At 39.9% G+C, this 13,193-nt stretch overlaps 1 protein-coding gene across 1 annotated transcript; it reads right to left on the bottom strand.

The window, feature by feature from the left end:
* Window positions 1–925: 925 nt before the first annotated feature.
* Window positions 926–13,100, bottom strand: LOC145488585 (UDP-glucuronosyltransferase 1A9-like). The gene is made up of 5 exons (XM_081467477.1): window positions 11,474–13,100; window positions 6,639–7,206; window positions 4,973–5,179; window positions 4,074–4,362; window positions 926–3,483 (listed from the first exon to the last, which is right to left on the bottom strand). The coding sequence occupies exons 1-5, from the start codon at window positions 11,630–11,632 to the stop codon at window positions 3,201–3,203; spliced, it is 1,506 nt and encodes a 501-aa protein (XP_081323603.1). The 5' UTR covers window positions 11,633–13,100; the 3' UTR covers window positions 926–3,200.
* Between the last annotated feature and the right edge of the window lie 93 nt (window positions 13,101–13,193).

Here is a 13,193-nt window from a genome sequence, read left to right as displayed (position 1 = left end):
GGCTTACTACCGATTTCATAAATAAATGCTCACGTTGTACAAAGTTCAGTTTGTGCAGTAGATTGAAGTGAGCTATTAATCTAATAGGCTAATAGGTGACTTTTTTTATTCATTGAAACAGGAAAATTTAAAATATGGAAAGCATGCCTGTCAAAAAGTACGGTTGCCACGGGAGACTCTTTGAACAATGACTCTGCGTGCCGTATTTCAACTCTGTCTGTAGTGTTTGATATATTACGTAAGCTACTCGAATAGTCCTAATTTGAACGCGATCGGGCGGTAAGTCTCGCAGGAAAACCCGAAGATAAGTGGCACGGAATGGATCTGTATATGGTGCGAGGTCATGCAGATAGAGGTCAGTGTGGTTCGGAAAAATTTTTCATATCTTATGTCACAGTTGGGGTTACAAGTTGGATGGATGGATGAATGAATAATAACGATGTAATTGACAGAGTTGTGAATTAAGGATTCTTATATACAGTAAACGACATACTAAGAAAGCATGTTAAAGGAGTTTGAGTTTTTTGGTTTTTCGTTTTAATGCAAACATCTCCAAGAATTTGAAGACCATTTGAATGACCTTTATATATCTGAGCGATTGCCCGATGTGGCTAAAGCTCTTTTCTGTCTAAAGCAAACCCAGCAATATCGCCATAATGCAAACGGCCTAATTACGGGGCTAAATGGCCACCCGTTACCGTCTCAGGGCCGTTTCAAGTACGATAATGGATGACGCTTATTAGCAAATAAATCGTTAGACCAGCAACTTTGAAACTTAATGATGTCCTCGGCCAGACTTCCGTAAACAGCAGTTTTAGAAAGCTAATCGATCAGCTCCTTGTTCGAGTCACCGCCCGAATTGAAATTCAGAAGAGTGTAGCCTGGGCTAAACGTAACACCAATTGAAAGGAGGGGGGGGGGGGGGGCAGCGTTAAATAAAAAGAAGATAAATAAATGAAACATGCAGCAAGAAGTTCTCTACATTTCGTGATAGGTGAGCTTTCAAGCTGCTGCCATTAGTGAGCAGAAAAAAAAAACATAGCTGGTTACAGAAATGAAGGGGTTCAAATCTACGAGCATGTTTTTGGAAAATCAGTCAGATATAAGACATTTAGCTTAGAAGAAAAGGAATTTCAGTCAGTTGTTGAAAAGCACTTAAGAATTCCAGGAATGCAGATTGCCACCAGGTACGACACCTGGGTCATTCTCGCCGACAAAAAAGAAGATAAATCTATCAATACATAATGACAATAATAATAATCGAAAAAGTTCCAGGGTCTGAAAGAGGTTCGTTAAGAACTCTCAGGTAGATGCTTCTCAGTAGAAATTTTAAAAGTCCGTTGACTGGCCCAGTTCGTCACGACTACAGATTTATAAATTAAATTCATGCGCCAATTTAAAACACATCACAAGTGAAGGCTTCCTGGGAAGTACATCTAAAGTGAGCAGTTAAGATCACAAACGGCAAAAAAGAAATCCGTAAACGTTAAGACTATATATTCGTGGTCTTTATTGGGTATTTCACTTGAACTGAAACGTGTTAATTACTGAACGAGTCTGAAAATCACTTAACAATCATTGATAGTAGTAGTGTGTGTGGCACTGCTTTGCGAACGAAGATTTGAAGGGCAACGAAAACTAATTTAGGTAGGGCCTTTCCATTAGCTAATTTTAAGAGTATGGAAAAAAGGGTTGTAACGTTTGTCCTATAGGTATGTAAAAGCGGAACATTTTTTTCTCAAAATTCAGCAAGGGTTTGGATTTAGGGCTTAGTTTACTCATATAACACTATGTCGAACGGTCCACTCCTCCCCCCCACGACGTTTTCCCTTTGCAGATGATATACGTATACTTGAAGTGCTCCTGTTCACCACTTATTGTTTCGTTGTCAATCAAACATCGCTCTCATTCAAAGTAAGGGTATCACACTATCCAAAACATACTGCTTAGTTCTAAGTACTTGTTTCCTTAAAGGAGCTCAGTCACGGTATTTTGAGTTATTTTGGCCACGTACAAAATTACCTTTAAATGGTAGGAAACCTGAAAATAACAGTTTAAGAAGATAGAAAAACACCAAAGAGATAACGATAAACCATAAAGGAACAAGGATGGTTCAGGATGGAGAAGATTAACACGGATTACAAACGAAGAACTTGAAAAATTGAGGCTATACTTTTCAATATGCGCAAACCGTGACTGAGCTCCTTTAAGGTACCGTAATTTCTCGATTAGCCGCCGTGGTCATTTCTTTAAAATGCGACGTTGTAGACCAGGGGCCCGTTTCTCGAAGGTCCCGAAAGTTTTTCGCACCCGGAAAGCCTTAGCAAAATCTCAAACCTTATGATTACAGAGCTGTTTTATTCACACATTCTTAATATGAACAGAGGTTCCCTTCATACAAGAAGTTTCAGGCGTATACACCTCTTTTTTTAGATACAGTGGGAAAAAATGGCTTCACGGGCCCGGAAAGTTTCCGGGGCTTTCGAGAAACGGGCCCCAGGGCCGAGTTTTTCGAAAACCGTTTAACGCTAAACCAGGATTCAGCTGCGGATTAAAAGTCCATCAAGGGCTTATTTTGCTAATGCCTCAAAATTGGAATACAGGAAATTTAAACAGGAAACCATCGCGAAAACTTCTCAAACTAAGGTCAAATTCACCCTAATCCGGGATTACCGTGCTTCAAACAGTCGGGTGGCTTGAATGCGATGTGAATCGACCAATTTCGATATATTAAAATTCAGCCTAAAACAATAGACCTCAGCACGAGGCTCCGGGGAATAACTACAGAGTTTGTGGGGTTTATTCCCCGGACCCTTGTGCTGAGGTCAATTGTTTTAGGCTGAATTTTAATATATTGAAACTGGTCTATTCGGGACACACGCTTCATCAAACGAGGGTATTTTTTTTATCATTTTTGTCAACCTATCGTGTGTCATTTTGCCATTTTGATGTACTAAAATACATCAATTTCACTACATAAATGCAACATTTAACTTGTAAAACTAAGTCAGACACTGACTTTCTTTGTAGTCAGTAATATTTAAACGAAGTTGCGGAAAATTCGGCTCTTATTGGTAATAAAACTTTCTTCAGCTTTCAAACACATACCGCCCCCTGGAGCGAGAGAGAGGGAGGGAAGAGAGACCCTGGAAACGAGGTTGGCCCGGGGTTTAATCGAGAAAACACGGTACAACAGCTGTCTAGTGAGATTTTGCTTTGTTTGGGTTTGACTTAAAACACAATCGACAAAAACACCTTATCACTGAATAAACAGCTACAAATACGACAATCAACAGTACAACAAACACGAATAACACATCCAAAAGGTAAAGCTTGTAAAATGGTAGATCCAGGCTTTTCGGCCTGAGGTGCGGTAAGCCACCTTGAGCCAGTGTGTACTCCACCCAGTCGGCGGATTCTTGTATAGAAGTGCGGGGACGCAATTTGATGGATTTGGAAATTCGAGCTGCGGACTCGCGGTAACTGAAACCAAGCAAAAAGGAAAGGTATTGATTAAATCTTTCTTTAAACAGTCTTTGACACGATGATGCTGACTAGCATCTGTTATAGATGGTATAAGGTACATTTATTGAAACAACATTTTGAGGCAATCATTCAGGGATACAATTTTGCTGTCATTGTATTGATTCAACTTTTAATACGCTGCTGACAGACAAAAATCAGCATCAGTGACACTAAACATTATATGGGACATTGCGCATAAAAATGAAAAAAAAAAAAAATGTATTTCATGCTTCACTTCAGAACTTCGCAGTTATCTAGATCCATTCGGTGTCTAAAAACTTGCCCCTGTTTTCAGTCTTAAATATAGATATACGAAAAATTAGCCATAGTGGTTCATGTTCTCCAGAACACTTCGCAATTAATTGATCGTTTCACGTTGTTGACTCGGAAAGGACGGCTACGTAATGTACCAAGCGGTCACGTTCAAAGACCCGCCTAGAAGGGCTAAAGGAGAGGTATGAGCCGACATATATGTCCCCTATTAATAGAAGGATTATTCTTTTGGCTAGTTTTATTTGATACAGAAATAGAGCTTTTATCATTCATACCTGGTATTGTTTATAACAGTGTTTATAGTGTTCAGAAGAGACTCTGTAGTAATTGACTCCTGGTACAAAATCTCTGCCATCCCAAAGTACTTTGCAGCAATGGAGTTGTCAAACTGGTCGCCAAAGAAGGGCACACAAATCATAGGAACACCATGGTAACCTGCCTGCAGCAATCCATTCATTCCAGCGTGTCCGATAAACAAACGAGTCTTCGGATGGCCTAGAATATCGTTCTGTGGCAGCCACGACAAAGCCTTTATGTTCTCGCCAAGAGTTAATTTTTTCCCGTCTGTTGGGGCAAACATAGGACATTAGAAACGGTAGATACAAACGAAAGATTGCAATCTTGTTCCTCGGTTCTTACTTATTTACTGCGCAAGCTTGCCAAACGGGTGACTCTGAGTAGAAGTAAAACCGTAAGTCCGATATTTCCGGACTTCCAATCAAAACTTTTTAGGGTTGTCACTGGTCACGGGGAAGAAAGACTCTGAGTACAAGCTGCTTGTCCTGCTTGGTAATGTTAAGAACACGAATCTTGCAGTTTCCCGCCAGGCATAAATTTCGCGTGCCTTAAAAACGGCTTCCCTTGAGTCTTGTCCTTGACAACGTTTTGTAACTCAGAGTGCGCTCAAAGCTTTTAAAGTTAAGCACTGTTTTCTCCAGATGAAATTGAAATAGAGTTCATAGGATAAACATGAACCAAGGAAGGCAAAAGGTAAATTAAAAAAAGAAATAAGAAAGAAAATACTTCATCTAGGCTGAGAGATAGTTAAGTAAAGTTTCACTGGCGGGGTCTTCCAGAAGGTGCCACAGAAGGCAAGTAATTAAATAATTGTTTAAATAGTTAAATTAAAAAAAAAAATAGCGTTGAAATGAAAACAAGTTAAGAATTACCGTACCTGTGTTAAGTTTCCAAATAACCCTTTGCGGCAAAGTAGAAAACACATCAGCCATTGTTGAAATTGTCTGATCGCTTATTTCACCAAGGATTGATCCAAAAGACACGAGTATAACTCCTTTGTCACCAGACCCCCTAACAAATTGCTCTAGCTCTTCTGTAAGTGATTCAGCTGGACTTGATAGTAGTGGTCCGACCAGCTTAGTATCTGGCAAGTATAAAAAACATGACACTCTCATGTTAGTGTGGATCAAGCACTTCGGGGAAATTGAAAAATGTTAATGGTATGCATCCGAGTTGATTGACGTCACCACAGACAGCTCGAAGAAGCTTAGATCTGGGTGGTTAAAGATTCCCCCATAAAAAAACTCAACCTTCTTATGCAAAGAGAAAGAGCGCAAGAGGTCGTGCACGGTCGTGTTCCTTCAAGCATAAATCTTATCATCGAGTGACCGATATTTACTTTCTTTTTTTCACAATGGAGCTATTCATTTTTAGAAGATGACTTCAAAGTGAATAAAGTCGACCACGTTAAAAGGGCACTTTTTCCTTTTCGTAGTGTTTCGCATGTTTATTTTACTGCCTAACTCGATGTGTAAATTGATTCACAACCGATCAACATCGATTTGAGCTTATTTTTAAAACTACGGCTACACATGTGTATGCAAACAAATAAGTTCGTCTGTGTTTCCATGTTCTAGTCTGTTATTTTGTACTTGGTAATGTTCACCTCTGAAAATTATATTAAAACAGTTATTCGCCGGAGTGTGCATTGACGAATATTTTAACACTTCGACTTCGTCTCGGTAAACATTCACTTCAATGTTCACTTCGCATTCGGCGAAAAAATGTTAAATAATGATATAAAAACTATATAATTTCAGTAAACAATACTAGATGCAGAGGATTGCCCCCTTAACATTTCTGGCATGGCAAGTAACTGGTATACACGTGATCAGATGACTTTTACGCGTAGCAGGTGATATCATACGTGATACGGACTTCAGCGGGTCCACCTGAATCAAACCAGTCTGAAAAAATTGACAAATGGCTGAAACTAATAACCAATTCCTATTAATATATGAAGGATAACCCACGTCATCCACAACAAAAGAAGTAAACTTGATAAGAAAGGAACAAAAACAGGGAAAAGAGACCCGTGGGGAACTCCCATATAAAAAGGAAGGGGTGCTCGTCGTCGGAAATTGTGAAAAGAAGCCCTAAGAGGTACCAAGATCCTGTTTTGTGGGTGTGGCTTGAGATGTTTCTTACCCCTAAGAAATACCAATTCTAAAACAACACATTACCTCCTGTTATATGTTTTTTTCGGCTCTGTACCCCTAAAAGAACCGCAAAAGCTCCCGCTGTGGACATTTTGAGGCTGGGCACACTAAGAGCTACCAAAACCCCTTTTGAATCCCTAAAAGATACGCCGAGCTTCCCCGTCCTTGTCATATAGTGTTTCCCCCTTCCCTCCCCGCGGGAGAGGGACAAGCCGACATCAAATTGGGAAAAATTGATTCCCTTTCCTCTCCATTTTTCTCGCTCGCTTTCGTTTCTCAAGCATTTCGAGATAAATTCAAATTTTGGCGAGGTATACGCTTTTTGGGGAGATGAATAGCTGAACATGTTACGGTGTAAAGAAAATAATCTCACGTGACACTTACTTGGCAAATGTGGTCGTGGATAATCGAGGGGATCCGATTGAACAAGAACGATATCAACTTTTTGGAAAGTCTGCTGCAAAGTTTTTTCTGGCGTAATATTATACTTCTCTTTCAGCCCTCCGTAGACGCTATGAAGCGCGTTCGGTGAAGTCAAACGACCAAGCAACCACCGAAGGCTATTCCCTGCTCTCTGTAGAAAGTTCATGTCATCGGTCAACCCGGAAAACATCTGGGGTATATAGGACGGGAGATCAGCAAAGTTATACGGTAGGCGAAGTGCTGTACTCAGAGGGCTCATCAAAACTGTAACATGTGGTAAGGAGAATTTATCTGCTACCAGAAACGAGCACAGGTACATGGCGTCCCCAATAATGAGGTCAGCAGTCTTGGCTTCGTTCATGTTGTTATGATGGCCGAGCATTGCATCACAGTAATGATACCAAACTACTTTTAAACCAGCTATAGCGGTGGGATCAACCAGTTTGTTTATTTCTTCTGAACACTCGAATGTTCGAATGTTTGAGTCCTTCAGGGCGTACTTTTCACACTCTCCAACAAAAATCACCACCTGACGAGTAAAAAATGCTCAAGATATTACTAAGGTAATGCAAAAGTGGCGTTCTAGAGCAATGTGCCTCAGTGATCTCAGCAGAAAGAACAAAATGGGACTTTTGAGCTCTTAGCTGGAATACATTAATTGTTACACCTGAGTGGTGCTCCTAGAAATGAATGCCGTTTGTATGTATTTACTGCTCGATCAAAGACCTTTTTGGTACGCTTCGGAGGCATATCAAGCGCGTTTGGTTGAGCTATGGTTCGTACTTTGGCGAGACATAGTCGATCCAAAATACCCATGGCGAAACCAAACGAACGTGATATGCCGCCGAATCGTACCAAAAAGGTACGATTTGGTATTTACCAAATCCAAATTCGGTTTAGTAAGCATGATATCGTAGCAGGAGCCGTAATCGGGGATGGAGACCGTAAGCGCGCACCATTTCTAGTATTGGGGCTGTCCCTATGATATGGGACAATTTTTCTATTTTTAGAACAAATTGCGCAATCGTGTGCGGTACACGCGCGTACGTGCTGCGAGGAATTTTTGCGGATGTAGTGCGGGGAAATGGCTGCCGAAATTCCCGAAATGTTTGATGATTTTGGCCCACAACTCAATACGTTCATGTCTGTCGGAATTTTACTTTGGTATTTTCGTCTGCTCAAGTTTGAGTGAAGTAAGACAGCGTCGAATTTAGTTATGTCCCGCTTTATATCACTGACCAAGTTGTGTTGCGCTGCTTCATTTACAAGAGCTCCACATTACTCCACTCTAAGTTTCACATATGTTGAAGATTTACAGCTTTTCCATAACACAGCAAAAAACTAGTTGGATATATTTGGAAATAGCAGAGTTTCAGGATTTCGAAGTTTTCCCTCCTCTTGCCACACGCTTGCAAGCATTTCGCCATAGTCTATCTCGACCGAAAGGTAAAAAAAAAAAAAAAAATTTGCAAGTTTGAGTTTCGCCTGAATTGTAAGCAACGCTTGATGTTTTATAAAGGCCCACTAAGTGACAATAAAGTTATGTCTGTAGATGCTGCTCAGTTTTGGTTGTGTAAAAATCTAATAAATTGTCTGTTGTCGATGAATAAGAGCGCCTGCCGATGCGTGTTTTGCACAGCCAGTAAAACATGACAAAATGGACTTCCGCACTTTCGTGTGAATACTTACATCGAACTCATATAATATCTCTAGTTTTTAATTATGTTTAAAGTTGATAAATGTTTGAGAACATATTACAAGCTTGGCTGAAAATATGTGAATACAGCAGAAATAATCAGCAAAATTACGATGACGCTTTCTTTAATCAACTCGAATAACGATTTCGATCGATTTTGTTGGTTGAGTTATCAAAGCTCCTTCAGTCCTTGTCTATTTTAGTTTCGCAGTGTAAAATTTCACCATGTTAAAGAAACACACATGATGTTAGCAGCCTTTTGGCGTTGGTGAAAATTGTTGCAGCACCTCAGCTCAAAACACAACGAAAGAAATCTTTGTCAAGATTTGTTGACAATTGAAAACACCGACTCGGAATTGAAAGTGCACGCTTGCACTATGCAAATGAGCTACTTATGTACGCGTCAGACTTTCCTTTCAAAAACTTTTGCAAACTCGCCAAACAAGCAGAAACAATAAGAAACTATCAAAAACAGGGTTTGGTTACGATTAGGCATTGTTTAGGAAACTCACAAATTAACTCGATACCAGAGTAAAGAGTTTTTTTTACATAACTTTCCTCCACAGAACAAACGCAAAATCTTACTCGTACAACTAGCGCGAGCAGATATTATTCATTCAGGGCGAGAAATTGAAGTCTTGTTTTCGACCCTGAAAAATTCACCTTTTCCATTAGGTTAGAGCATAAAGCTACATATAAGAACCCTGGTTCTTATTCCCTGCCTTATTCCCTGCCATCGCTGTGAAAAATCTGCAAGAGAATCTCGCCTCTCTCACCATTTGATCAGGCAACGTGACAACATCCACGCGAGAGCCCCCGACATGTGCGTGGATCCGCGCGGATATATGACGTCAGGATGGCGGTCTCCGTTCCCGATTATGGCTCCTGATCGTAGCCATATCAGGTCAGTGACTTGATATCGCAGGATATCTGGACGGCAAAGACGGCTTCTGATTGGCTAACCGTGAATAACGGTACGGTTATCAAGATTACCGTACCCAAGTTTACATGTCAGCCTTTGGTATCATTGGAAACGGGTTTCATGGTAGAGACTGTCATACCAGCAGATGTAATTAACAAAGACACTTTTCGCCAATAAACACATAACTAATGTTTCTAGATTTCCAGAGGTTATGCATATGTGTACTCTACGTCCCTGTGACTTAACATTTCGGTTTGGTCAGTTTGGTAGAAAAGGTAACGTTTGTGCTTTTGGGTTTTATGAAAGGTAACTTCATGATCAATATTTATCTAACATTTAAGAAACAAAGGGAAGAATCAAGAGAAGTAATCGAACTAGAAACAGCCAGGATATCTGCTAACAAACATTGATTTTGTTGTTTATGGTTAAAAGAACTCTTTGTTTCACCAGCCAATAGATCTCTGGTTGGCATATAAAAAACAGCAGGTGACGTCACTGATATCTTTGCTATACCATTTCTGGCGTGACATAAGGCTGCATTAGATTTCGAATTTGGCGAAAACCGGACAACACACTTCTGCAGACAGGTTTTTACGAGGCTTGGATCTCTAAGAAGGATGAAGAGAGCAACTAACTCTCTTAAGCGAAAATTTTGGCTCCTATTCGTCGTTGTTTCGTCATTGTCCCTTATGCAAACACACATGCCAAGTTTTGTACCCGTCCACACTACGCTGGAGAAATTTGAAACCGCAGCTTTATTTCTACAGTTAGGCCAAGCATCCACACTAATCCGTCACTAAAACGGAGCTTTTCGAAAGTTCTTGAAAAAGCCGGATTTTCGTTTTCGGGTGGAAGAAAAACGGAGCTTTTCGAAAACGTGACTATAATCATATGATCTCCCTGAGTTTTCGTCAAACGCAAGACCAAAATGACCCGTAATTGTTGGTTGTTAAATTCCGCCGGCGTAGTATTTGTCTCGCAGCTCGCACGTCACGCTCAGAGTGCGTGACGCTCGCAAGCTTACTTGTTTTGCGTTCTTCCCCACGGATTTTCAAGGTAAAGAGAGACTGCTCACAGTCTATCTGTATTCAATTCCTCCGGCGTAGTGTGGACGGGGTCTGATCAGTTTTCTGTTTCTTTTACTTCGCGGCACGTCTGTACATGTATGTATACGTAATGTAATCGTGGAGTTTCGTAAAGGATTATCCATTACGTCAATTTTGTAGGTACGTTTAGTTGTAGAGCGATCGTTGCTGGCTCTTCGAACGTCATATTGATGGCGAAATAAGCTTTCAAATACATGTACTGTAAAGTTTCTGAGTGGCAAAAGCAATAATGAGTTTATATGGTAATTCTTTGAAAAAATTTGAGTTTTTATACCCGCGCCGCACTTGGGCTGAAATTCCTTGACAACGTTAATCGTGCTATGCCCTGTCAATATTCGAACAACTTTTTTGTAGGTAGATCAGAAACTGAAGCGCTTGTGCAAATGCAACAAATATTGTAAACAAAGATTCAGAAGATTCTCCTTTTCAGTGGCACGGGTCCCCCTCGCACGGGTCCACCCGTTACAGTAAGCGGGCACCTCTATTACGCGGTCAGCAAAGTTCTGGAATTGTTCTCAGTAAAATAGTGTAAAGAAAATCCCTATTAACCGGCCACCAGTGATAAGAATATTCAAACACCCGTTTATTATTTTCTTCATGTGATTCCACGTCTGTATTTAAATAAACTGACGTTTCTTCTAAGCTGACGAAACCCTATCAAGGGCCAAACCCCATTAAGACTATTTTAAGGGCCACCTCCTTGGCCGCTTAAATAGGGGTTCGACTCAGTGTATATACCAAATAGAAACGTGCTGAGTACCACAAGGTATTAAACCGTACCGCAAATTTCAATCTTACGAAAAAAAAAAAAAGTGAACAGCGTTTTGCATGCTTGCTTGTTTAAACGCTAAAAGTAAATTTATTCCTCCTCGAAGCCCGAAGGCAATTTACAAATAGAAGCTACACGGAATACGTTTACCAGCATACCACTCAACTTCTGTGAATTACCTACAAATCATAGACATCAAACGGATTAACCATTGTCATAATAATATGTAAAAAAACTCATCTAACAACTGAATTGAGTATTACATACTTAATTACATAAGGGTTTGGTATTACAGTGCTTTACCTCGTGACCTCTTGATTCTAGCTCTTTTCCCAGCCTTTCGAGAACCATGTAGTGACTCCTTCCTTTCATCGAGATCATCGCAAATTTTGCCGCAAAGCAACTCCACTGAATTGCGAATATCACTACCAAGCCACATGCAAACGACTGAGATAACGCCATGGCTTTGCTGAGTTGAATAGATAACCTGTTTCAAAAATACTATACCGGAGAATGTCCGATAGAATGCGGGGATAGAAGAGCCAAAAGCACCCCTTCACTGCCGGTCTTCGAACCTTAGTTCACCTTAAGCGCCGTCCTGCTTTGATGTTCAGTTGAATTTTGATTATTCACGATTCAGTAACCGCGAAGATCAATCATTCTTTGCATCTATACAAATTTACATTCTTGACCTTTCAATTGTTGATATTGTTTACTGCCCACTGACACATGACATTGAATGACCTTGTAGTTCGAATCGGGTGATGTGTGCTTGCGAGCGTTTATAAAATGTCACACATTAATCAAATCGCTTGTAACGCAAACGTAACCGCTAGATAGATAGATAATCTTTATTTAAACAAGGTCAAAAATTCGTCAGCTAAAACTACTAATAACTTATAGTAAAAAATAATTGAATAAAAAAAGCTGTTTTCCACGAATGCCGTACCTTGAACATCTCTTTTCACTTGGCGTTTAAATTCTGCTTCCCTTAAGTCACAAGGAAGGCTGTTCCAAAGGACGGCGCCGCTATAGCTAAAGCTATTTTTATAATAGTTTGTACGCAGCAATGGATCATTTATTTTATTCTCAGAGTCCCTTAAATTATATGCGGTTTCTCGCCTCTCGAATTAGATATTCTGGAGCCAAACCGTGCAGAGACTTATAAACCATCATCCCTAGCAGGCTAACTATTTTACCTCCTATACCTGTGACAATTCTAGCAGCAGGTTATGTGATGCCATTCCTGCATTCCTAATGTACGGATGTTTGCAATTTCTTTTTTGTAGGCATGCGCAATTTTGGGGAGTTACGCCAGTGTAACGCCAAACACAATAGAGAACGTCACGAAGTAAAGCGTGACTCTATTGTGATCAAGCAAGTTAATTGTTAACCGACCAGTTAAATATTTTCAGGTTTCAGAATTGCCATTAAGGCTAGTTGTGGGGACTGCTAGGATTTCTACATTGGAAAAACAAAACATGCATTGCATGACAGAAAAACTGAACATTTTAAAGCGATCACGAGTAGCTGTCATGCACAGCTATCGCAGAACACGTCACGTCAACTGGTCACAACTTAAAATGGGACCACTTTGAGATAATAGTAAAAGGTCTGTCAGATACACGTTGCAAGATAAAGGAGACTCTACTAATTGGGAAATTGAAACCTACCCTAAACGCTAATGTTAGCAGCGAAAAGCTTTATCTTTATTACTTTGCATCTTTCAATATGCAAATTGTTTTCTCAGCTTCTGTCATTGTTATTGTTAATTAGTTACTTATCTTAAATTTAAAATTTGGTTGTTACTTCTATTCTAAACGGTCACTTCTGAAGTTGTATGTCGAAACATGCGAAACGTCAATTTAAATGAATTTTGTTTTCCAACTTGCGTTTTATGGTTATGTTTGTCACCGGAGTTTGTATGTTATTCCTTCTTCGCTACCCCTTAAAGTCAATAGACAAAAGTTGATAACAATTTAGCACTCCCATGGAATTCAATAATTAGTTATTTATTTACCTT

This window comes from Orbicella franksi, chromosome 1 (assembly GCF_964199315.1).
Source record: "Orbicella franksi chromosome 1, jaOrbFran1.1, whole genome shotgun sequence".
NCBI classification, from domain to species: domain Eukaryota; kingdom Metazoa; phylum Cnidaria; class Anthozoa; order Scleractinia; family Merulinidae; genus Orbicella; species Orbicella franksi.
This window is presented reverse-complemented; position numbering and strand designations above follow the sequence as displayed.